The 26,548-nt window shown below is 42.5% G+C and overlaps 1 protein-coding gene across 1 annotated transcript; it reads left to right on the top strand.

Moving 5' to 3' along the window:
* Positions 1-2,817: 2,817 nt before the first annotated feature.
* On the top strand, positions 2,818-20,497 carry SERPINB9 (serpin family B member 9). The gene is made up of 7 exons (XM_031012439.3): positions 2,818-3,364; positions 5,959-6,136; positions 10,384-10,521; positions 11,052-11,169; positions 12,996-13,138; positions 14,546-14,701; positions 15,963-20,497. Exons 2-7 carry the CDS (start codon positions 5,969-5,971, stop codon positions 16,368-16,370), a joined length of 1,131 nt encoding a protein of 376 aa, XP_030868299.1. The 5' UTR covers positions 2,818-3,364; positions 5,959-5,968; the 3' UTR covers positions 16,371-20,497.
* Positions 20,498-26,548: the final 6,051 nt, after the last annotated feature.

The following is a 26,548-nucleotide window of genomic DNA, read 5'->3' as shown; positions in this document are numbered from 1 at the left end:
GAAAGTCCCTGTGGAGCTTAAGTGTTGGGCTGGGGCGTTCTAGGGGTGTTCAGGGCACCTTAGAAGTACCTCGGTGTGCTCGCCGTCTCTCCCTCAGACTGCTGCCCTCTTGGGCCAGATATTGTGTCTTCAACTTGGTACCAAGTTCCCAGCAAGTGCCAAGCCAAGCCCATGGCAGGAAGCGAATTATTTTTTGTTAACTGAATGCATGAGTCTTAGAATGGAACCTGACTGTGTCACAAGCATGATAGGAACATGGTGGGGGCAGGCAAATGTTTTCAAAGTTGTGGAAACCTTTGCAGAATGAATAGGGCCACACTCCATATTTTGCTCTTTGCAGGACTTTAAGGAAGTGTGTCAAATGCCCACAGGTAGAGCTGGAAAATATGGCCTTTGCTAAAGATGCAGAAGAGTCCAGAGACGCACAACGGCTGGGCCATTGGTTGTGAGGGACTTTATTTGCAGTGAACTTGGAGCTAGGAAGGAAGTTGCTGCTGGGTGGGTCCTCAGTGACGGAGGTCTGCTTACACATGTTTGCCAGGTTTTCAGGCCAGCAACATGATTCTGTTATTTCTCTTGGGCTTGTCTGATCATGAAGTAGTGATTTTTGAAAAATCCTTGGACCTGGTGTGAGGATGAAAGACTCCCTTCCTCTGGACAGTGTTGGAAAATCCTGGAAAAATGCTTCCTCTGGGGCCCTGTGTATTTTCTATCTGAGAAAACCATTATGAGCAATCAGATAAAGAAATATTTTTGTGATATGTTGTGACTTTCTTAAAGTAATAAAGTAGAAGAGATTTTAAATGAAAAATATAGGTAATTGCAAAATCTCTTGATTCTTAGCTATTTCTGAACAGATTTCATGCCCCCCCACACAATTTTTAGTGGGGGAAAGAGGAGAAAGGAAAGGAAAAACTAAAATAACCTTGTTTTCATAGTTCTGTTTTTTTATCCTTTGCTAAACCCATTTTCCATCGCTGGTCATATGATTTGGATTGAAAGGACGTTTCCTCTAGGCCTCGGAGCACAGAGGCAGCTAACATGTTTGCACTATGCCATCATGGTCCACGTTTACTCAGACACTTTCTTGCAATGGCACTGACAATGATGCCCCCATTTGTTGCCTTAAAATTCATGGGTATGGCCAGGCACAGTGGTTCACGCCTGTAATCCCAGCACTTTGGGAGGCTGAGGCGGGAGGATCACCTGAGGTCAGGAGTTCGTGACCAGCCTGGCCAACATGGTGAAACCCCATCTCTACTAAAAATACAAAAATTAGCTGGGCGTGGTGACGCATGCCTATAGTCCCAGCTACTTGGGAGGCTGAGGCAGGAGAATCGCTGGAATTGGGAGGTGGAGGTTGCAGTGAGCCAAGATCACGCCATTGCTCTCCAGCCTAGCCGACAGAGCAAGACTCCACCTCAAAAAAATAAATAAGTGAATAAATAAATAACAGCTTTTTGTTTAATCAATTGTCTCTATCATTATATAGTTTTCTATATCATTGATTTATTCTCTAATCTTTATTATTTCTTCTTTTCTACTGATTATGTGTTCAATGTATTTATACTTTTTCTAGTTTTTGAAGGTAGAAACTGAGGTCATTGATTTGAAGCCTTTCTCCTCTCCTAATATAGGCATTTCATGCTGTAGAATTTCCCCAAAGTACTGACTTAATAACATCCTACAAATTTTGATGTTTTTATTTTCATTTTTTATTAATTTCAAAATACATTCTAATTTCCCTTTTGATTTTATAATATTTTTATAAGTATTATTCAGTTATAAAAAGAAATAAAGTACTGACAAATGCTACCTGGAACCATCAAGAATGACCCTTGAAAACATTATGCTAAATGAAAGAAGGCAGTCAGGAAAGACCACATAGTGTATGATTCAATTTGCATGAAATCTTCACAGTCGGTCAATCCGCAGGGCCAGAAAAGAAATCTGGAGGTCGGAGCCTCTCCCAGAAGCCAGGGGTTGCGGGAAGGAGGAAATGGAGAATAATTGCTAATGGGCATCACAGTTCCTTTTAGGGTGATGAAAACCTTCTGGAGTTAGATAGTGGTGAGAGTTGGACAGCTTTGTCAATATACCAAGAACTATTGAATTGTATGCTTTAAAAGGATGCATATTATGGTCCGTGAATTGTCTTTTAATAAAGGTCTTATTTTAAAAAACAAGCTAGGCACCTAGGGTGTCAAATTGAAGGAGGCTCTGATTCTCAGGGCCGCGCAAATGCAGGGTTGGCACCTATGCGTGTGGCCCTCCTGAAATTTTGTGCCTTAGGCACCTGGCTTGCCTCTCCCTAATTCAGGCCCTCAGGAGAAAGCTCTAATTCTGGTCAATTTGAAACAGGAGGGCACGGCTTCTGGGCGACGCTCCGTGCTCCAGAGAGAGCCATTTGTCTGTTCCCTTCCTCTGGACGTCACCGTGCCAACATGAAATGCTTCCAATTGAGTCCAGCCTGAGATGGAAGGGGGTGGGGGGATATCTGATGACATCACGAACTGCTGCATCAACTCCCCCGAGTCCCTGCCTCTGGACCCCCTGATAGAGGACACAAGGAGTGTCCTGAGCCCGTGTGACTCAGTGTCTCTTCCCATTACTTTGCGGGAAAATGGGGCTGCTTACACCACACCGCAGCCCAAACACCTGTGGCTAGAGAAGGGCTTGGGTACTAGGAGTGAGGACGCCTGGTTCTGGGCCCAGGACTAGTACTAGTTAGTGGTGGGACCTGGAACAAATGCTTTGGTTCTAAGTGAATCCCCCACATTCATGACAAGAGGCGTGGAACACAGACCCATGGGGCCTTCCCACTGGAACATGGAGCTTGGCTGTCACCCGACCTTCGCTTCCTTAAGTAGAAAAGCCCAGGGTTCCAGGCTCTGTCTCCTTTCCCGCAGACGCCTTGTTTCTTCGCGCGGAGGCCCTGGACGCCGCAGGCTCCCAACCTACTTCTCTGGGCTGTCAGGTTCTGAACCCGGTCCTCAAGAGGCCCTGGCGCTCGGGGTGGGTGGGGCCGAGCGCGCGCCTTGGGAACCTGGCTGGCCTCAGGCTGGCGGGAGCATTCGCGGACATCGCCCTGGGCGGGGAGGACTGGGGGTACCCTGATCTGACCCTGCTCCTAGCTCTGACCTCGGCCACCACGCGCGGCGCCCCCGCTGGTCCCGCCAGGCTCCGCCTAAACGCAGAAAGCGTGGGAGGCGCCCGACCCTGCGGTATAAAAGCGGTGCCTGCAGAGGCCCTAGCGGGAGTCCGCGGCGAGCGCAGCAGCAGGGCCCGGTACTGCGCCTCGGGGATCGGCGTCCAGGCTCGGAGCGCGGCACGGAGACGGCGGCAGCGCTGGACTAGGTGGCAGGTGAGGGCGTCCCCGCGCTGGGCCGGGGTGGAGCACGGGAGTGGCGAGCTTCAAGCCCCCGGCTGCCACCGAGAGATGGGACCGGAGGACAGGAGAGGTCGCTCAGCCAAGAGCCCCGGGGAGGCGGTGCCTTCTCGGTGGGGTCAGCAACGGTCTCTGGGGGTGCCTGGGAGCGCGCAGCCGGTCTCCGCCTTGGCGGCCCACAGCCACTGCTGACGCCTGCCTCCCGGATGTCTCCTTGCTGCCCTTCCCTGGCCGAAGCCCTCCTTTGCAGCCTCTTCCCCACCTGCTGGCCCTGTTTTCTCACTGCTCTTCTCTGCTCTGGGATAACGTCTGTCCTGCTTCTTCACTGTCCTTTAAAGTCACCAGTCTCGGCCGGGCGCAGTGGCTCACGCCTGTAATCCCAGCACTTTGGGAGGCCAAGGCGGTCGGATCCTTGGAGATCAGGAGCTCGAGACCAGTCTGGCAAACGTGGTGAAAACCGGTCTCTACTAAAAATAGAAAAATTAGCCGGGCATGGTGGCCCACGCCTGTAATAATGTCAGCTATGTGCTGAGGCAGGAAAATCACTTCAACTCGGGAGGCGGAGGTTGCAGTGAGCTGGGATTGCGCCACTGCACTGCAGCCTGGCAGACAGAGTGAGACTTCGTCTCAAAACAAAAAAAAGAAAAACACAAAAAAACCACCACCAACAACAACAAAAAAATAAAGCCACCAGTCTCGGAGTTTCAAATCTGAGCACTCTTATCCATCTAATTCTTTCAATAATTCAGCTAAACGATTGGGGTCCTGAGAATCTGCAGAGCCAGGCTCAGCCCTCGCCTGCAGAGCCTGTGGTCTGTGGGGACCACCAGCAAGATGAGGAATCACCTTCGGGAGGAAGGGTCGTGCTGGGGAGGGTTGCGCCGGCGGGGTCAAGAGAACCTCCTCCAGGGTGGGAATCAGAGCCTCCGGGCCGCGGTGTTTGAGGGTGAGTGGAATTAATCCCGTGATGGACATGGGGCCTTCTAAGGGGGACCAACAGTGTTTGCGAAGAGGTGACTTTGGGAGGGGTTCAGGATGGCCAGAGGTGGAGGCTGTGACCTCAGTGAAGCTGGATCAAGGGAGGGGCAGATGGGGGAAGAAACCGTTTTAACAAGGTGGCTTTGAGCGGATCCTAAGGGCCCCAGGAGATTTAGGAGGAAGGACAAGAGGATTAAGACACCGCTTTCTGAGGTGCCGTGTGGCTGTGGCGTGGGGGTGGCTGGGGGAGTGGGTTGTGTTCATTGTCCAAGGCTCTCCAGCGCTTTGCGTGGCGTTTTGGGGAGCACAGATGAGGTGTCCCGACAGTGGGGAGTGGCTCTAGGGAGACCAGAGGCTCGGGAGGGGGCCTGGGCATTAGACCGGGCACAGGATCCGAAGTGGGAAGAAATGTGGGCGTAGAGGGCAGGCCTTGGGGATGGGTGTGGGGGAGGAGGGGGAGATGGAAAGGAGTCAGGGAGGTCTCCCAGGCTCACCTGGAGGAGTCAGGGTCTCATTTCCAAGTGCACTGGGAACTGCAGCCTGGGGGTGGGGGTTCATTTGGTTTCAGACCTGTGGCCAAGAGACCCACCCCCTCACATTCACACTTTGGTCTCCAGTGGCTTCACAGGCACCACCTCCTTGTTCTCGCCTGTTTTACTCCTCACCTTGGGCTGTTTCTTGCCTTTCCATTCTGGCGTTCTGCAGGGATCAGATCCTTCCTCTCACGCACAATCTACACTCATGGCTTTTGCTGGGAGTAATGAGTGAAGCTCCCAATTAGATGTTTCTGAGTTAGGAAGCACATTAAAAACAAAACAAAACGAAGCAAAAACACACAATTGTCCAAGTCCTACTCTGTGTTCAAGGGTCACATGATGTGCAGAAGCTGGTGATGGGCAGGAGCTCTGAATGCAGTTATGGGATGTCAGGCCGGGTGGGCCTGGGGCAGGCTGGCTGACTGGGAGCAGACTGGCTCCACCCCGGCTGTCCAGGACGCACTCACTTGCCTCTGTGGATGACAGCTCCTTGCCTCACAGCTGTCTGTCTCCGGGTCAGATTCAGCATCTCAGTGTCTTTTGTGTATCAGCTGAATGTCAGGGAGGCCACAGGCTGGTGCCCAGTTGAAAATCTCACAAGGACTCCTTGTAAATGCATGCAAGAATAAGAACAGCATTTTCCTCCTCCTCCCTGACCCCATTCTCCTCCTCAGATGGGACGATCTGGTCCTTATGGAAAGAATTGGAGTTCACTGCTTCCAGCTCTGTGTGTGTGTGTGTGTGTGTGTGTGTGTGTGTGTGTGTGTGTGAGAGAGAGAGAGAGAGAGAGAGAGACAGCGAGCTCTGCAGGCGAGCCAGTTCTGTTGCTATTGCTGGTTTGAACTGCTGCCATCACCACACTTAGCTAATTACCTTAACATTTGCACTTAATTTTTGGCCGGAGACTAACAGAAAATAAATTTTTCTCCAATTTAAAATACTTATGAACTTTGAGAAGAAAACAAAAAGTACGATTCCAAAATTGCCCTGTAGTAAGTAGGTCAGTAACATTCAGGGAGTGTGGAAACTGCATTTCTCTTTATTCTTCCCTTCCAGGCCCTGCATCATGGAAACTCTTTCTAATGCAAGTGGTACTTTTGCCACACGCCTTTTAAAGGTACTGTGTCAAGATAACCCTTCGCACAACGTGTTCTGTTCTCCTGTGAGCATCTCCTCTGCCCTGGCCATGGTTCTCCTAGGGGCAAAGGGAAACACCGCAACCCAGATGGCCCAGGTAAGCTTGCCCGTCTGCCAGGAGCAGGGACTGGCCTGGGCTGCGTGTTCTGTCACCAGCTTCACACTCACACTCCAGAGCCACTGAGAAAGGAGGGCAGGACTGGGGCCCGAGTGTGCACTGGCCGTTTCAGGGAGGCGGGGTCCACTGGGGAAGAAGTGGGGCAGGGCAGGGAGGCAGGAACTCTGCTCCACCGAGATTTATTTGGGGGAAACTTTCCTCGGTTAATCCCTTGGAAAGGACCATCCAAGCTGTCTTGTCCTAGCGCAGAATCTTTCTTTAGAAAATGACACTGAAATTATTTGAAACATAAGTTGCAAAGACCTGCCTCTTTTTTGGAGCAAGAGACTTTGTAACTAAACTTTCATTGGTAAGGAAGGTTAATACCTGTTTCGAGTTGCTTCTGTACCAACAGCTCAGGGAGGGCATCAACAGAAATTTGCAAGAAGGATTCCAGGGCAAGTGCTTCATTACAGCTGCACACTGTGCAGGTACTGCTCAGCTCAGTCTCACCAACGCTCAGAGAACCTGTGGAAATGATTCAAGACCAGTGCTTGTCCCCAGATGTTTGTGGAAAGGAGAGGAGACAGACACGTGAGATGAAGCCAAAAAGCGTCATCCCTGAACGCAGGCCGCTGGACACGCCTTCATCATGGGAGTCGTCCTTTGTTCAATATGACTGTCTTTTTCTTTGATGACTCTTTTCAGTAGTGAATTACTCATTTTAATAATTTCCCAGCTCATTGTGTGAAGAAGGGAGGGTTTATGTGTAAAGGCTACCAGCCTTAATAATAAGCAGAGAGAGGCTCTCTAAAAGATATATATATTTGGAAATAGGGCACTGCAATGAAAATACGCATGCCATGGCAAGCTATGTGCACATTCAGCGAGGTGAAAATAACACTAAGATTTTTAAAGGAAAAAGTAAAGAGGATTACATAATTCCTTTGAAATAATTATTTTTGGCAAAAAGATCAATAACGAAGGTGATGTCAGTGTGAGGTTGGACGGGGAGTTCCTGGGTAGACGTCCTTGCACAAGTATTTTGTTGTGTAAGGCTGTGATGGCCTTTGTGCAAGAGTGTAGGTTTTTACAGAGTCCTTTGTGATAGTTGTGTTATCAGGCATTCAAGCGTGAGAACCCTCTCTTCATGGCCTTCGCTGTCTGTTTGTCAAAGGTTTTTGGTTTTGTTTTTTTAACATTAGTGACTCCATTTTGATTCTGAAGTTCCTTATGCTGAAATCTTTTTGATCTTTTTCTATGTTTTAGGCTCACTGATAAACCCTTATAGAAAGCTTTTTTGAGAGCACCAAAATTGTCTGGGTACCTTCTTAGGTGTGAGACTGAGCTCCCTCCATGGCTCCAGTGTTCAACTGGATGCTTGTGAGACACCAAACATACTGAGTACACGTTGCTACCTGTAACACGCAGGGAAGCGTTAATGGCAGCAGAAATATTTTAAAGAATTATTTATTTTTCCTTCATTATATAACTGGTAAAAGTCCACTATAAAAATTTTTAAAAAAATAAAAGTAGAAGGGAGGAAAAAATTCCTATGGATCCATCAAACAGAGACAACCACCCTTGATAATGTAAAGCATCTTCCTCCAGTCCTATTTCTTTTTTTTTTTTTTCGAGACAGAGTCTTGCTCTGTCGCCCAGGCTGGAGTGCAGTGGTGCGATCTCAGCTTACTGCAAGCTCCACCCCCCGAGTTCACACCATTCTCCCACCTCAGCCTCCCGAGTAGCTGGGACTACAGGTGCCCGCCCCCACGCCCAGCTAATTTTTATTTTTAGTAGAGACAGGGTTTCACTGTGTTAGCCAGGATGGTCTCGATCACCTGACCTTGTGATCCACCTGCCTTGGCCTCCCAAAGTGCTGGGATTACAGGCGTGAGCCACTGCGCCCGGCCCTATTTCCCCATTTTCACTTGACATTTTGTACTTTGGTGATTATATGGTATCTTTACTTTTATAAATGTTTTTTCAGCTAATGTGAGGATTCAGTGAGACAGTCCATGTAAAGCAAGTGCTCAACATGTGTTGGCTATGAATAGCAATAGTGGTGTCACAGCCTCAGGTGAAACTGGTCTTAGCTTTTGGTTCTGTTCTATTTTTGACAGGGTTTCTTATCAACAGTCTATGAGCTGTCTAAAATAAATTTAGTAGCTTCCTCTTTTTTCTATGTTATAGAACAGTGTGTATTGCATGAGAAATAGAAATTGCTTGAATATTAGAAAAAAAAAATCCCTCAAAAGATCATCTAAGCCTTTTTAGAAGTAATTCTCTCTCTCTCCCTCTTATTTTTTTTTTGTTCATTCATTGTGACTGATAGATTCTGTTTTTTGTTTGTTTTGTTTTGTTTTTTGAGATAGTCTCCGCTCTGTCACCCAGGCTGGAGTGCAGTGGTGCTATCTCAGCTCACTGCGACCTCCAACTCCCGAGTTCAGGTTCACGTGATTCTCCTGCCTCAGCCTCCCGAGTAGCTGGGATTACAGGCACATGTCACCATGCCTGGCTAGTATTCATATTTTTTGACTGGCATTTGGTAACTTATAATCTGTACTTTACTGAAAATAATTATATAGAGTTTTTGTTTTAACATTCCCTTTGTTTATATTGCTGTAACCTCTTTTTCACATATAACTTTACTTTGGGGTGCTTTTTCTTACATGTGGTGGGTGGCTGTCTGTTTTGTATGTATGTGTGTTTTCTTTTAAAGAACCAGCTCTTGGATTCATTGATCATTTTGTGTTTGTCCCAAAAGTCCTTAGGAGTTTTTCTGTATCTTTTCTAACATAATGATTTTAAAGTTTTAGCATTTTATTACTTTCTTGGTAATATTGAAAACAATGCTATGTTTTAACTTATCTTTGGCCAAACTCTTTGGTCTAATATATATCACCCATATTTTGATTATTTTCTCAATCATATGTCATATACTTATTTAGAAGAATTTGTTTGTTTGTTTGTTTTTTGAGAAGGAGTCTTGCTCTGTTGCCCAGGCTGGAGTGCAATGGTATGATCTTGGCTCACTGCAACCTCCGCCTCCTGGGTTCAAGTGATTCTCCTGCCTCAGCCTCCCAAGTAGCTGGGATTACCAGCAAGCATCACCACACCCGGCTAATTTTCGTATTTTTAGTAGAGACAGGATTTCGCCATCTTGGGCAGGCTGGTCTTGAACTCCTGACCTCAAGTGATCCGCCCGCCTCGGCCCCGCAAAGTGCTGGGATTATAGGCATGAGCCACTGTGCCCAGCCTAGAAGAATATTTTAAATATTTGTTTAGAAGAGGATTTTTTGTGTTTTTTTTTGACATGGTCTTGCTCTGTCTCCAAGGCTGGAGTGCAGCAGCTTGATCATAGCTCACTGCAGCCTCAAAGTCCTGGGCTCCAGCAATCCTCCCATCTCAGCCTTCCAAGTAGCTGGGACCACAGGCACACACCATCATGCCCAGCTAATTGGAGATGGGATCTTGCAATGTTGCCCAGGCTAGCCTCAAACTCTTGGACTCAAACAATCCTCCTGCCTTGGCCTCCCAAAGTGCTGGGATTATAGGCATGAGCCACTGTGCCTGGCCTAGAAGAGTATTTTAATTGTTACTTTGAAGAGTTAATTATTTAGAAAAGTGTTTTCAGTAATATTTTGTAGGTCATTTTCATTTTGTTGGCATTTTATTTATAATGCTGATTTTTTTGTTACTACATTAAAGTTAGAGAATATGATCTATATAATTCTGTATTTCAGAATGTATTGAGATGTTGAGACTTTTCTTATGGCCCAATATGTGTGATATATTTTGAAATATTTAATATACACACATGTAGTCCCTATAGGGTACAATTTTAATAACCGTGTTATTGTCTTATTAATCACATTGCTCATTTAATATCCTTGTTTCCTTTTGAGGATTCTGATGATTGTATTTCTGTCTATTTTTCCATGCATTTTTTCTGCTTTTAACTTTTTAACTGCATCTTTTTTTTTCACTATAAATTTTAGAGGTAATTTTCCCACCACTTAGGGTGCATTTATATTTTCCTTTTGATGCAAGATTTTATCACAACCTCTTTTCTGAGCTTCTCTCACCCTTGTCATTTTTTGTGTGTTACTGATCTTTAAACAAGCGAGATCCATTCAGGCAGGATGGCTACATCTTTTACTCGCCTGTTTTCTGTCCCCTCTCTCTCCTCTCCCCAGCCATCAAAGAGCTATCTTGATAACTTTTAAAATTATCTTTCACAACAGGCACTGTCTTTAAACACAGAGGAAGACATTCATCGGGCTTTCCAGTTGCTTCTCACTGAAGTGAACAAGCCTGGCACACAGTACCTGCTGAGAACGGCCAACAGGCTCTTTGGAGAGAAAACTTGTCAGTTCCTCTCAGTAAGTTGAATCAATAGAACAATAAAAGTTGTATTCAACATACCTGGTGATATAGAGTCTGGGAGAAAGACCCTAGAGAAATTGAGAAATTTATGTTAACCAATTAAAAAAAATTGCACTATTTTTTTTTTCTAAGATGGGGTCTTACTACGTTGCCCAGGCTGGTCTTAAACTCCTGGTCTCAAGTGATCCTCCTGCCTGTTGGAATTACAGATGTGAGCCACCACGCCCAGCCTAAACTTCTTTTTTTTTAAAGACCGCAATTCTATAATTATACCTTGCATTAGTATTGCAAAAGTAGTCTCTACTGTTCTTGAAAGGTAAAATTCTCAAGTTCATTTCTGGTTATTCAGAGTTCAATACATACCTATTCACAAACTCTGATATTTTAACATATCTTCATATGATCACTTTTAAAGAGTTATGTATATTCTTTTTATTAAAAAAAGATAACATATTTAGAATTTTTGGAAGTTTGCTGACATTTGTATTTAGCAATGCAGTCTCACTGAACATTTTTCTCTCCAAAGACGTTTAAGGAATCCTGTCTTCAATTCTACCATGCTGAGCTGAAGGAGCTTTCCTTTATCAGAGCTGCAGAAGAGTCCAGGAAACACATCAACACCTGGGTCTCAAAAAAGACCGAAGGTCAGAATGACAAGTTATTGCACCTTCCTCCCAACCCGTCCTCCTCCTGCGGCTCTTCCTATTCCTCCTTCCCTCCTCTTATATCCTCTCTCCTCCTCCTCTCCCTCCTATCCCTCCTCTCTCTCCTCACCCACCTCCACCTCTCCACTCCGCCCCCTCTAATTTCACGGGTGTTTCAGATAGTCAGAGTAGTGTTGACTGGCAGGGCCTCCTGGCATACTGAAACTTGATGGACTCATAAAGGTTCTGATCAGACATTCAGGTTTTCAGCAACAGAGATTTACTTTTGTCTATTCTCCCAGGACCAGAGTAGCTGATACAAATGTCAAAAGAGGGCCAGGCACGGTGGCTCTCGCCTGTAATCCCAGCAATTTAGAAGGCCGAGGTGGACATATCACTTGAGGTCAGGAGTTCGAGACCAGCCTGACCAACATGGTGGGACCCCCATCTCTACTAAAAATACAAAAATTAGCCAGGTGTGGTGGCCCATGTCTGTAATCCCAGCTGCTTGGGAGGCTGAGACATGAGAATCACTTGAACCTGGGAGGCAGAAGTTGTAGTGAGCTGAGATCATGCCACTGAACTCCAGCCTGTCTCAAAAACAAAAAACAAACAAAAAAACAAATGTCAAAAGAATCTCAGGCCAGGTTTCCAGTTTAATAACTTGCGTTAAAATATACTCTCCCTGGCCGGTAACATTCACATGTCAGGTGACTCCATTGTCTCTGCAAGAAGGAGATTGGTGGACAGATCTTGCCTGAGGTATACACTTGGGCTGCCTCTTCCTAGGTTCTGGGGGACCTCCATCACCATTACCTTTACCTGCTAAAGTCACTCCTGACTTTTCATGTCTTCCACTTAAGCTCCTTTAGTTTGACTTGATAAGCCTACATTTGATTGGTTAATTGCAGACCCTCTCTCAGGGCTGATCAGTTCCACAGACTGAAAATACCCTCCATTTGGGGTTGAACCTTATTCATCTACATTTCAGAAAGTGACGTGTTCCAGTCTTGGCCTCCAAGACCAATGATGGTCTGATGAACCATTCAGACTCCTCTGCGCCAATTATGCTTAGTATCACTAGGAACATTTCCATTTCTGTGAATAAATGAGACGGTAAAGAATGGGAGACATTCTTTGCTTAAAGTCTCAGCAGTTGTTTCCCACATTCCTGCTTGGAGTATTTACCACAGATGCTCTCTTCAGGCAGTGGGTTAGCAGGGATGCCCTCAGTTCATTGAAACAGTACCACTTGATCTCCAGGGAAAGAAGGGGTGATCTTTGCTTGCCCACATCCTCTTTTCCAGGGATGCCTAGTGCTTTGTTGAGGGGATTCAGCAGGAATATCTCCTCCAAAAGCTTCTGGAAACTCCCCATGTGCCCAATGTCAGCTCTTCGCGCTTTGAGCCGTCCATTCTGGTTGCTTCTGACATGTCCATGTATAGTCACAGAATGTTAGAACTGGGTGTGATCATGAAGGGTTGGATCAAACACTCCAATTAACCATGTGAGACAAACACCCCTTCAGCCTATCACATTTCCTGCTGGTCTTGTTCTCCAACCTGGTGTAATTTTTCTACTTTGTACCAACCTGCTTTCCTCGAGTGACTTAGGTATCTTTCACCATCCTCAACTTGGTGGATGTTCTCAAGGTGTCAGTAATCATGAATACCACTCATATGTGCTGTTTTTATTTCTCTACATAACAACCCAAACTCAGCAAAGTTGAAAACAGAAGTTTGCTTCTCAACTAATGATCCAGGATCATCGAATGCATCAGGTTCTTATAAAAAGCAACTGAATGTAGTCTCTACTTTTCTTGAAAGGTAAAATTGAAGAGTTGTTGCCGGGTAGCTCAATTGATGCAGAAACCAGGCTGGTTCTTGTCAATGCCATCTACTTCAAAGGAAAGTGGAATGAACCGTTTGACGAAACATACACAAGGGAAATGCCCTTTAAAATAAACCAGGTGGGGGAAGCTTTTTAAAATCCTGCTAGTTTGATGAAGAAGTTGAATGGAAAGATTTAACTTTGTAAAAGTGTAAGTGACATAAGCGTAAGCCAAAAGGAATTTGAAACTTAAAGTATTTCTGAATGAATTTCTTAACTCAGTAGAAAAAAACGGAAGGAGTAAAAGATATTTGCTGCATATATATATTATATATATATATATATAATATATATATGTAGTGTTTTATCACTGCTCTTAACTGCCTTTGATAATTTCTCATAAACCATTGCTGCCACCTAGTTTTGGAAACTAAAGATATTCCTATAAGCCCAATTTACTTGGCTAGAAAGGAAAAAAAAAATAAAGTGTTAAGGTAGTGTGATATGTGGGAGTGAGAGGCAGTATAGGGCAGGGTAGAGGGAGAGAAGGTGAAAACATGTGTCTTTAATTAGTTATTTTTAAAATTAAAGTAAGTTTTGATTTGAATTGTTAACTATCATTAATTCAGTATTTACAGCTTTTTAATATTAAAACTTCATGACAAAGACCTTAGTTTTGACATTGAAGTAAAACTTAATTAAGGCAGGCTCTATAGAATAATTTGCCAAATCTTCCAGCCCATAAAAATATACTATTTTAATGCAATTAAAAAACAAAAGCAGGTAACCCTCCTGCATTTTTTGTAAGGTGTACTTTAACTTAAAAAAATTAGTTCTCTAGTTGCAAAGGGTGGGAGGAGGAGAATTCTAACCCTGGTTTTAGAACTATTTTAACTTTTATAATAAATGATCTGTATCAATTTTTTAAAGTATTACATTAATAAATGTAATACTTTGCTGAACTTCTATGTGCTTATGCCTCTTCTGTATTTTAAAAAAGTTATTTCCTTAGAGTATCAGAATTGAAAAGATTGGGTTAAAATACATTACCACATATGTAGGTCGTTACTCTTTCTGAGAGAGTGTATCCATTTATACTCCCTGTCATGCTGTTGTGGAACTATAAGTTTCATCCCACTTTATGATTTTTTTCTCATATGTTGGGTTGGATAAATAGGAAAAACAATACACATTTTTTTCTAATTAAATCAAAACAAATTTGTATTTAATTTCATTTGATTATATTGCTTTCTTAGATCTATTTGCTGAGCACAATTTAAATAAGAAACATCTTTCTCCTCTGGAAAATGTAGGGTATCACATTTTATTTTGCAGAAGAAAACCTTTCCCAGGGTGGTACTGTGTCTGCTTGCAAGGAAGATAGGAAGGAACTGGTTGACTTTTTTTTTTTTTTTTTTTTTTTTTTTTTGGTGTTAACTGGGGCATGAATGTGGCGGTTTCCATCACAGGTGCTGAAAACACTCTTGGAGGCAACTGCAGCTCTTTTGAAAGTTTTAATTGCGTCTTTCAATAATCCTTCCCCCAGGAGGAGCAAAGGCCAGTGCAGATGATGTATCAGGAGGCCACGTTTAAGCTCGCCCACGTGGGCGAGGTGCGCGCGCAGCTGCTGGAGCTGCCCTACGCCGGGAAGGAGCTGAGCCTGCTGGTGCTGCTGCCTGACGACGGCGTGGAGCTCAGCACGGTAAGACCCGGGCTGCGGGAAGAACCCAGGGACACCTTTGCGGGCAGAACTCGAGCGCCACTTCCACCTCTCATATTCACCTTCTGAGTTGGCGATGCGGCAGACGCACACTGTGCAGGCACTTGGCGTTGGGATCGAACTTTTGTTCAAGGCTGACTTTTCCCAATATTGTCTGCGTGATCTGCCAAACTACACATCTCAGTCCTCTGTTTTTTCATCGCTAGAAGGGGTGGGCGGCGGTTAAAATGCCTTTTAAAATAAATCAGGTAGGAGGAAGCTTATAAAAATCCTGCTAGTTTGATGAATGGCAGACTTTTAACTCTAAAAGCATAAATGACTGCTTAGGGTTATTGCCTCGTGAGTTATGATGAGGATCAAATGTGGGTAATTCAGGTAACAAGCTTACCACATTGCCTGGCAACTAGTAAACTCTCTACAAATGTGATCCATTATTACAATCATCATTCTTAGCATTATGCTTTTAAAGTCTAGGAAACTGAAATAGAGAATCAGGAAGTCTTAACTTTCACCTAACAAGGCTGGGAGGGGGCATCCAGGGGGGTGTGAAGTCCAGTGCTCAGAGGGTGGGACCAGAGGCAGCCTCTGAGGGCACATCCAGGCACTCGGCTTCCTTTCAGCATGGATCTCCAGGGTGAGAGAGTCAACCATGGCAAATGGCAGGCAGTGGGACCCCATGACTTAAGAGGTCTGTGTGCGCAGCAGCCATTGGCTCTCCCTCTGCCCACCTTCCTGAAACTATGCTCCAGAAACTATGCAGAATCTCTCTGGGGCAGATGATCCTCTGGTAACCTCTCTGCTCCGGAAACTATGCAGAATCTCACCTGGGGCAGATAATCCTGTTGGAGTGGCTCACACTGAGAGCCCTTTCGTTTCCAATCCTTTTCTTTACTAGCAATGGTTTGTTGTCTTTAAAAAGACCATGTTTGAAAAAAAAACACAGTCGCCTGGGCATTGACACTTGTCACAATACAAGATGTCTCTGGAGTTGTTGGATAAGGAGAGGACAGCCACAGCCTTCCTGCCTCTGACTGCTTGGTGTCTCTCCCCCTTGTCAAGGAAGTGGCACATGGGACATAGGACAAGTAAGAGTGCTCACAAGCTTCTGGCAGATGAAGGGGCCACTGATCCTATGTGAACAAACAACACCTACGTGCAAGGGGAGGAAGGGAACTGTGAGTGCCTGTGCGCTTGTACATGTGCACTGAAGTCGGAATCTTAAAGTCTAATTCTGGTCTTTCAGGTGGAAAAAAGTCTCACTTTTGAGAAACTCACAGCCTGGACCAAGCCAGACTGTATGAAGAGTACTGAGGTTGAAGTTCTCCTTCCAAAATTTAAACTACAAGAGGATTATGACATGGAATCTGTGCTTCGGCATTTGGGAATTGTTGATGCCTTCCAACAGGGCAAGGCTGACTTGTCGGCAATGTCAGCGGAGAGAGACCTGTGTCTGTCCAAGTTCGTGCACAAGAGTTTTGTGGAGGTGAATGAAGAAGGCACCGAGGCAGCGGCAGCGTCGAGCTGCTTTGTAGTTGCAGAGTGCTGCATGGAATCTGGCCCCAGGTTCTGTGCTGACCACCCTTTCCTTTTCTTCATCAGGCACAACAGAGCCAACAGCATTCTGTTCTGTGGCAGGTTCTCATCGCCATAAAGGGTGCACTTACCGTGCACTTGGCCATTTCCCTCTTCCTGTGTCCCCAGATCCCCACTACAGCTCCAAGAGGATGGGCCTAGAAAGCCAAGTGCAAAGATGAGGGCAGATTCCTTACCTGTCTGCCCTCATGGTTTGCCAGCATGAGTTCATGATGCTCCACACTCAGCTCTTCCATACTGACCACTCACTTATGCTACTTAATCAGAATCTTGAGAAAATAGACCATGATGATTCCCTGTTGTATTAAAATTGCAGTCCAAATCCCATAGGATGGCAAGCAAAGTTCTTCTAGAATTCCACATGCAATTCACTCTGGCGACCCTGTGCTTTCCTGATATGGCGAATACATTCCTTAACCCGCTGCCTCAGTGGTAATAAATGATGCTAGATATTGCTACTATTTTATAGATTTGCTGGTGCTTAGCCTTATAAAAAAGGTTGTAAAATGTCCATTTATATTTTATCTTTTTTTTTTTTTTTCTGAGACGGAGTCTGGCTCTGTCGCCCAGGCTGGAGTGCAGTGACGCCATCTCGGCTCACTGCAAGCTCCGCCTCCCGGGTTCACGCCATTCTCCTGCCTCAGCCTCCCGAGTAGCTGGGACCACAGGCACCCGCCACCACGCCCGGCTAATTTTTTGTATTTTTTAGTAGAGATGGGGTTTCACCGTGTTAGCCAGGATGGTCTCGATCTCCTGACCTCGTGATCCACCCGCCTCGGCCTCCCAAAGTGCTGGGATTACAGGCTTGAGCCACCGCGCCCGGCTATATTTTATCTTTTATCTTTTTCTTTGACATTTACCAATCACCAAGCATGCACCAAACACTGCGTTAGGCACTGGGGACACAAAGGGGACAGAGCCATCCTCCTTTGACACCTGGTCTTCAGTTCTGTGCCCAACGTATATAGCTTTGACAACGACCAGGTTGGACTGTTTAATGTCTTTCCACTTACCACGTAATCCTCTTGTAGGGATCACGTCTTTCTTTATGATATTGTATTTCTCTACCTCTAACAGTAAAAATTCCATTCAACCCTTAAAGCTCACTTCAAATTCTTCTTTGAGAAGTTTTTCCTTTCTCTGCAACCAGATGTACATATTTGAACTCTCTTTGTACTTGGAGGGCACTTCTTTCATGGTAGTTCTTTTATTTTTATTAATCTCTGTATCCTTAGATAGTCCTCCAACAACCAAGGGTTGGGACTCTGTCTTACATATCTGGGTGCCCCTCATAGTGCAGTAATAAGTAAGTTGATTATATATGAGCTATGTAACTTATATTTTTAATGGTTGGATATCACTGAGTTTATTTTTTTTAAGAATTTTTTTATTGAGGTAAAATTCACATAACATAAAATTAACTATTTTAAAGTGAGAAGTTCAGTGCCACTTAGTATTGTTAACAATGTTGCATAACCACCACCTTTATTTAAAGTTCCAAAAAAAATGTTCTCCTCTAAAAGGAAACCCCATCCCATTAAGCAGATACTCTCCATTCCTTCCTTCCTCCAGCCCCCGGCAACCACCAATCTGCTTTCTGTCTCTATGGATTTATCTATTCTTGCTATTTTATATAAATCGAATTGTATGAGACCTTTTGTGTCTGGCTTCTTTCACTTAGTACAAGTTTTTGAGATTTATTTACATAGTAGCATGTATCAACACTTCATTTTTATGGCCAAACAAAATTGTATTATGTGTTTATAGCACAATTTATTTATCCACTCATTCATTGATGGACTTTGGGTTGTTTCTGACTTTTGGCTATTGGGAATAGTGCTGCTATGAATGTTTGTGTACCTGTATTTGTTTGAATGCCTATTTTGCATTCTCTTGGGTATATATCTAGGAGTGGAACTGCTGGGTCATATGTTAATTCTATGTTTAGCTTTTTGAGGAACAGACAAACTGTTTTCCACAGCAGTTGAACCATTCCACATTCCCACCAGCAATGTATGAGAATTCCAATTTCTCTCCACTTCCTCACCAACACTTATTATTTTCCTTTTCCTTTTTTTTAAAAAAAATAAGTTATGGCCATCTTAGTGGGTGTGAAGTGGTATCTCATTGTGTTTTTTATTTGCATTTCCTATGTAATGAGCTAGAAACTAAAGTACAAACTAGATGGGACATCCAGTCCCCTTGATAGATAATGCTGAGTAAAAAATTAGATGAAAGACATTTGCTTGCTTGTTTTTAGAACACGAGTGACAGTTTATTAAAAAGCTTTAGAGGAGGAATGAAAACAAAGTGAAGTACACTTAGAAAAGGGCCAAGTGGACATCTTGGATGTCAAGTGCCTAGTTCAGTATCTTTTTTTTTTTTTTTTTTTTTTTTTGAGACAGTGCCTCACTCTGTCACCCAGGCTGGAGTGTAGTGGCATGATCTGGGCTCACTGCAACCTCCTCCTGGATTCAAGCAATTCACTTGCCTCAGCCTCCCAAGTAGCTGAGACTACAAACACCCACCACCACACCAGGCTAATTTTGTATTTTTCAGTAGAGACGGGGTTTCGCCACATTGGCCGTGTTGGTCTTGAACTCCTGGCCTCAAGCGATCCGCCTACCTCAGCCTCCCAAAGTGCTAGGATTACAGGCATGAGCCACTGAGCCCAGCCCTAGTTCAGTATCTTTTATGTAAATTATAAACATCTGCGACATTATGTATCATATGCAGATACTTATTGCATTTCTTTTATTAGTGGTGAAAGTGTTCTATGCATTTATTGGCTCTTGAATTTCCTCATCTATGAATTCATTCACACACCTACTTTTCTGCTTCGTTTTTACATATGTCTTTGCCTATTAAAGATATTATCCCTCTGTTTTATATTTTCTCTCATTCTTGTATTGCCTTTTAAATTTTGTTATGATGTTTCATTAATAAACAGTGTTTTGTTTTCCTCTATAATCAAATCTAGATTTTCCCTTTGTGATTTCTGACACCACTTCCATTCTTAGAAGTACTTTTCCATTCATAAAGTAGTAAAATAAAATAGTTTTTTTCTAAACTTTTATTTTTGTAATGATTTAACTAATTCACATGGAATTTGATTTTGTATTATTGACATTCAGGAGAAAGCATAATTTTATTTATTAGCCAATTTCTGGATATTATTTGTAAATCTATTTTTCCCTAGTGTTCATTCCTATTTTTCCATCTTTATTCTTCTGGTGAACTTTAGAATAATTTTCTAATACCCAAAGTAATTTTTTTAACTTTCAGTTTTTTGGGGGGAAGGATTAGCATGACATTAAGCATATAAATTACTTGAGTAAATCGATGTATTTACAATGTTTAGTCATCTCATTAAGGAAAATGAGAAGAGTCTCCATTTATTCAAGCACTTTACTACTTCTATTAAAACTTTTTTTTGGGGCTTTTTTCAATATAAGTCCTACACATCTTTTTTTTCTTGTTATGGTTATTTCTAAATTTTAGTAACAATTTTAAACAAGAGCATTTCCCCTGACGTGATTATGGATGGCATATAAGTAAACCATTGAAGCTTATACATTTATCTTGTGCATGACCAATTTGGTATATAGCCTTTTGGTAATTTAAGAATTTTCAGTAAATCATCTTGGAGTTCCTGCTATATGATTATGCAATAGGCAAACGATCTTTACTACGTACGTAATGGTATATGCAAATAAGAAAGAGGACATCCTTTTAACTGATACACCCCTAGTGTCTGTTTTTTGTTTATTGTTTTGTCTTTGTCTTTTTTGCATTACCCAGGCAGGAGACAACTTTCTGTGGTTTAGATATTTGTTCCCCCACATTTCATGTTGAAACATGATCCCCAATGTTGGAGGTGGGGTCTAATGGGAAGTATTTGGATCATGGGGGCATGAATGGCTTGGTGCCATCCTCGAGGTAATGAGTGAGTTCTGGCTTTATTTGTTCCCCTGAGAACTGGTTGTTAAAAAGAGCCTGACACCTGCCCTCTGTCTCTTGGCTTTTGATCTGTTGCCTTGTGATCTCTGCACATGGCAGTTCCCCTTCACCTTTTGCCATCAGTGGAAGCAGCCTGAGTGCTCACCAGAAGCAGATGCTGGTGCCATGCCTTTTGTACAGCCCGCAGAACTGTGAGCCAAATAAACCTCTTCTCTTTGTGAATTACCCAGCCTCATGTATGTGTTTTTTTTTATAGCAACACAAATGAACCAAGACACAGAGTGCACAATCATGACAGAAATTCTTGTTCCGCTCTCTGTTTTAATTTAGAGGTTGATAATATCCAGTATTGGTGAGCATACGAGAAAACAGGCATCCTTACCTTGTGTGTGGGAATGTGGATTAAGGGTTTTTGGACGGAAGTGGGCAGCCTTTTCATTTTAAATGGACATTCTTTTTGGGCCAGCGTTTCACTTTTAGATGTCTGATCTACATAAGTATTTGCATACATGCTTAGATATGTTAAGGTTTTCCCTGTAGTATTTTTAAAGGCATTTTTGCAGGGTAATTTAAAAAATTGTGGTAAAGAAAAACAAAATTTACCATCTTAACCATTTCTAAGTGTACAGTTAGCATTGTTGAACAGCAAAAAAGGAAAGAAAAAGGAAGGAAGGAAAGAAGGTAGAGAGGGAAGGAGGGAAAAAACAAAGAAAATGAAGTGTAATTAATTCAATTTTAATTTTTCCTTCAATAGGAGAATAATTTAATTTATAGTATGAACTACTATGCAGAATTTTTAAAAATCACAATAGATTCAAATGCACTTCTTGTAAAACACTATGAAAATAAATTAAGTGAAAAATGTAACTGGCAATGCAGTGTGTATAATATGGTCTCATTTATGTGAACGAAACCCTGTGTAGGTAAATTTATGTATACGAATCTATGGGAAGAGGTTTAAAAGGTGACACTTTTCATTGCTAACAGAGGTTGTCTCTGAGATAGGTTTGGGGAAGGAGATGTGGGAAAAAACCTTCCATTTTTTGCCTTCTATATTTCTGTAATATTTAAAATTTTAACAAGGAAAATCTAATTCTGTAGCCTGCACATAATCTAAAGAAAGAAGAACTCCATTATACAACCGTATGTCTAATATTAAGTGACATGGTATTGAAATTGAAATAAAATCCATATAAATGGTTTTTGAAAATATCTGTTTATCCTTGGTTTTTATAAAAGTTTTTAATGAGAATGGCATTTGAACATTGACTTCCTCTTTTCATGAATAAAGTCTATTTCTGCCTTTTCTTATGTTTAAGAGCTGTTTTTATTTCCTGTTCTGTGAATTGACTTCATATACTTCACCCATATTTTTCTTCAGGAGTGTAGGTCTAGTATGCATGGATGAGTAGAAGCATTTTTTATACTCAAGGAATTAAGCCAAGCACAGTGGCACGTACCTGTAGTCCCAGCTGCTTGGGAGGCTGGGGCAGAAGGACTGCTTGAGCCCAGGAGGCTGTAGTGTGCTATGATTGTGCTTGTTAATAGCCAATGCCCTTCAGCCTGGGCAATGTCGTGAGGCCCCCATCTCTTAAAAAAAAAAAGGTAAGAAAGAGATTAGCCTTTTGTCTATGAAATGAATCATAAATATATCCCTAGATTGTTATTTGTGTTTTATCTTGTTTACAGTATTTTCACCATGTGAAATTAAAAAGAAGAGTTTTTATGTAATCAAATTTATGAATTTTCTAGCTTCCAGGTTTTGTGATTGTTTACTCCTTCCTCAGCCAACTCCAATCTGGTTTGTGCTCCACCATTACACGAAATAAATGGTCACCAACACCCTCCTTGTTCCTAAGTTCAATAGAAACCTGATTTTTTGGCAATATTCGACCCTTTTGGAGACTTCTTCCTTAAGAAACACTTTTTGCTTTGGGTCCTGATCTTCCTTCTACCTTCCTGGCCTCTCTTGCTTAGTCTCATTGTCCTGCCCTTTCCCTGGCCCATGCTTCAAATATTGCTATCCCTTGCGGGGCTGGCTTGAGTCTTCTTTCATCCACTTTCTCCCAAATTGGTCTGGCCCTCATCAATGACCTGACTGCCAGCCCAGAGCTCAGATCTCTCTCCTGAGCTCCAGACCCAAATCTCTACTTGCTCATCCTATCCTTCCATTTGGACACACAAGTATCTCTACCTCAATGTATCCAAAGCTAAGATTATTACCCACCTTCCCAACACACCTTCTTTAATTTTTCAGCTCTAGGACTGGATTCACCAGAGCAGGGATCAAGTTCACTTCATCAGCTCTGCATACTGGACACCTCACTCAGTGTCTTCTGCTCCTTATGAATTATCAGTTGCATTAAACTGAAAGGCAAGACAATCCATGCTGTTACCCAAGCTGGACAATGAGACACCTTCCCCCGTCACTCTGTCATGCAAATTTAAATAGCACCTTTTGATACTGCCTACAGGTTGCCTATAGCAATCACTCAGTTGATTCCAACACATGAATTCTCACTTCCTCTTCTTGCCTCCTCCAACCCATTCTCCACATTCCTTGCAGAGAAGTCTTTCCTAAAAGTAAATCTAGGTAATCCTAGCTGCTACATCATAAACCTGCAGTCTCAATAGTGTAACACAATAGAAATCTATTTCTTGCTCACATAAAATAAAAAATGATTGTTTCAGGTGGTGATTCAGAGACCTAGGATCCACAAGCATTCACCAATGCCTTCTAAGGATGCTGCAGAAGAAGAAAGAGTGTGGAGGGCCATACCTGGTTTTGGCCCGCATCACATCTACCTGCATGCCACTGGTGAGAACTCAGTTTCAGGTCCACACCTGATTGCAAGGAGCCTAGAACATGTGGTCCAGCTGCCTGCCCAGGGAGAGAACCTGGGTCTTGTGATCAGCCTTGGTAGTTTCCTATTGCTTTGAGGATAAAGATCAAACTCCTTTATAGGAGCTAACAAGGCAGCTCCTGATTTAACTCGTTCTCCTCTCTCACCTTTGCCATTTCTCCACTGCAGCCCTCAACTCCAAACTCACTGAACTATTTGGAGTTTCCTGATTATACCTCTGGACTTTGCGTTTTCCAACTTTTACCTGGAAATCCCTTCTTTTCCACTCTTCCCCCTCCACCAATCTCCTCCAGCCCAACACCCCATATCACTGGCTAACCCTCACTAACTTTTGCCAGGGATACTTACTTCGCCTGTGTACTTAATTTTTTTGAAGCAGAAACATTTGGTGCACTGAACTAACATGAGCTGTTCACCCATCTGCCTGCACATGATCGTGAACTTGAGGGCAGTTTCCCCATAGCTGTACCCTCCACACCTAGCACCAGGATCAGTAGCATCACTTATGAGGCCCAAAATGCAAATGACAGGCCCCTGGTTAGAATTTTAGGACACCAACAGCAGCGCATTAACTCCAGGGTGAGCCCTCCTGAGGGTGAAGTCTTTGGGAACTACACAGATCACAGGCTCCTGAAGCCAGCTCTGCCTACAGAAGGCTAATCACACAAGCCAAATATCCACTGTGGCTTTTGTCATTGACCTAAGGTTTGAGATAACGCCCAACTTTCTAATCCTTGGCTGGAAAGAGAAAGAGAGGCCACATTTTTTTCTGAATAGTGTTGCAACAGGATTTTCTTTGTTTTATATTTCCATAAGTTATTGGGGTACAGGTGGTATTTGGTTACATGAGTAAGTTCTTTTGTGGTGATTTGTGAGATTTTGGTGCACCCACCACTCTGAGCAGTATACACTGCACCATATTTGTAGTCCTTTATCCCTCATCCCCTCCCACTCTTCCCCCCAAGTCCCCAAAGTCCACTGTATCATTCTTATGCTTTTGTGTCCTCATAGCTTAGTTTCCACATATCAGTGAGAACATATGATGTTTCGTTTTCCATTCCTGAGTTACTTCACTTAGAATAATTGTCTCCAATCTCATCCAGGTCACTGCAAATGCTGTTAATTCATTCCTTTTTAAGGCTGAGCAGTATTCCATCATATATATATATGATAGAATATATATATATGATAGAATATATATACGATAGAATATATATATGATAGAATGTATATATGATAGAATATGTATATGATAGAATATATATATGATAGAATATATATATGATTGAATATATATGATAGAATATATATGATGATAGAATATATATGATAGAATATATATGATAGAATATATATATGATAGAATATATATGATAGAATATATATGATAGAATATATATATGATAGAATATATATGATAGAATATATATATGATAGAATATATATATATGATAGAATATATATATATATGATAGAATATATATATATATATATATATATATATATATATTCTTGCCTCCTCCAACCCATTCTCCACATTCCTTGCAGAGAAGTCTTTCCTAAAAGTAAATCTAGGTAATCCTAGCTGCTACAACATAAACCTGAAGTCTCAATAGTGTAACACAATGGAAATCTATTTCTTGCTCACATAAAATAAAAAATAAAAAATGAGGTGTCCAGTATGCAGAGCTGATATATATATATATATCTCACAGTTTTTTTACCCATTCATTGACTGATGGGCATTTGGGTTGGTTCCAGGATTTTTGCAATTGTGAATTGTGCTGCTATAAACATGCATGTGCAAGTATCTTTTTTGAATAATGAGTTCTTTTCCTCTGAGTAGAGGGAATCCCACTACCCAGTAGTGGGATTGCTGGATCAAATGGTAGTTCTACCTTAAGTTCTTTAAGGAATCTCCACACTGTTTTCCATAGCGGATGTACTAGTTTACATTCCCATCAGCAGTGCAGAAGTGTTCGCTGATCACTGCAGTGTTCCCTGATCACCGCATCCATGCCAACATCTAATGTCTTTTTGATTTTTTGATTATGGCCATTCTTGCAGGAATAAGGTGGTATCACATTGTGGTTTTGATTTGCATTTCCCTGATCATTAGTGATCTTGAACATTTTTTCATTCTTTTTTTTTTTTTTTTTTTTGAGATGGAGTTTTGCTCTGTCACCCAGATTGGAGTGCAGTGGCGCAATCTCCACTCACTGCAACATCCGCCTCCCAGGTTCAAGCGATTCTCCTGCCTCAGCCTCCTGAGTAGCTGGGATTACAAGCACATGCCACCACACACGGCTAATTTTTGTATTTTTAATAGAGACGGGGTTTCACCATGTTGGTCAGGCTGGTCTCGAACTCCTGACCTCATGATCTGCCTGCCTTGCCCTCCCAAAGCGCTGGGATTACAGGCATGAGCCACTGCGATTGGCCTTGAGAAATGTCTATTCATGCCAGCCCAATTTTTGATGGGACTGTTTCTTTTTTTCTTGCTAATTTGTTTGAGTTTCTTGTAGATTCTGGATATTAGTCCCTTGTCAGATGTATGGATTGTGAAGATTTTCTCCCACTCTGTGTGTTGTCTGTTTACTCTGCTGACTGTTCCTTTTGCTGTGCAAAAGCTCTTTAGTTTAATTAGGTCCCACCTATTTATGTTTGTTTTTATTGCATTTGCTTCTGGGTTCTTGGTCATGAAATCCTTGCCTAAGCCAATGTGTTGAAGGATTTTTCCAATATCATCTTCTAGAATTTTTATAGTTTCAGGTCTTAGGTTTAAGTCCTTAATCCATCTTGAGTTGATTTTTGTATAAGGTGAGAGATGAGGATCCAGTTTCATTCTCCTACATGTGGCTAGCCAATTATCCCAGCACCATTTGATGAAAAGGGTGTCCTTTCCCCCACTTTATGTTTTTGTTTGCTTTGTCGAATATCAGTTGGCTGTAAGTATTTGAGTTTATTTCTGGGTTCTCTATTCCGTTCCATTGGTCTATGTGCCTATTTTTATACCAATACCATGCTGTTTTGGTGACTATAGCCTTATAGTATAGTTTGAAATCAGGTAATGTGATGCCTCCAGATTTGTTCTTTTTGCTTAGTCTTGCTTTGGCTATGTGGGCTCTTTTTTGGTTCCATATGAATTTTAGAATTGTTTTTTCTAACTCTGTGAAGAATGATGGTGGTATTTTGATGGGGACTGCATTGAATTTGTAGATTGCTTTTGGCAGTATGGTCATTTTCACAATATTGATTCTACCCATCTATGAGCATGGGATGTGTTTCTATTTGTTTGTGTCATCTATGATTTCTTTCAGCAGTTTTTTTTAGTTTTCCTTGTAGAGAGGTCTTTCAACTCCTTTGTTAGGTATAGTCCTAAGGTTTTTGTTTGTTTGTTTGTTTGTTTGTT

This window comes from Gorilla gorilla, chromosome 5 (assembly GCF_029281585.2).
Source record: "Gorilla gorilla gorilla isolate KB3781 chromosome 5, NHGRI_mGorGor1-v2.1_pri, whole genome shotgun sequence".
Taxonomy (NCBI): domain Eukaryota; kingdom Metazoa; phylum Chordata; class Mammalia; order Primates; family Hominidae; genus Gorilla; species Gorilla gorilla.
This window is presented reverse-complemented; position numbering and strand designations above follow the sequence as displayed.

Coding starts and splice junctions, on each gene's coding strand:
- SERPINB9 (XM_031012439.3), top strand. CDS start 5,969: ATGGAAACTCTTTCTAATGCAAGTGGTACTTTTGCCACACGCCTTTTA. Junction 6,137..10,383: donor CCGCAACCCAGATGGCCCAG/GTAAGCTTGCCC, acceptor CTTTCACAACAG/GCACTGTCTTTAAACACAGA. Junction 14,702..15,962: donor ACGGCGTGGAGCTCAGCACG/GTAAGACCCGGG, acceptor CTGGTCTTTCAG/GTGGAAAAAAGTCTCACTTT.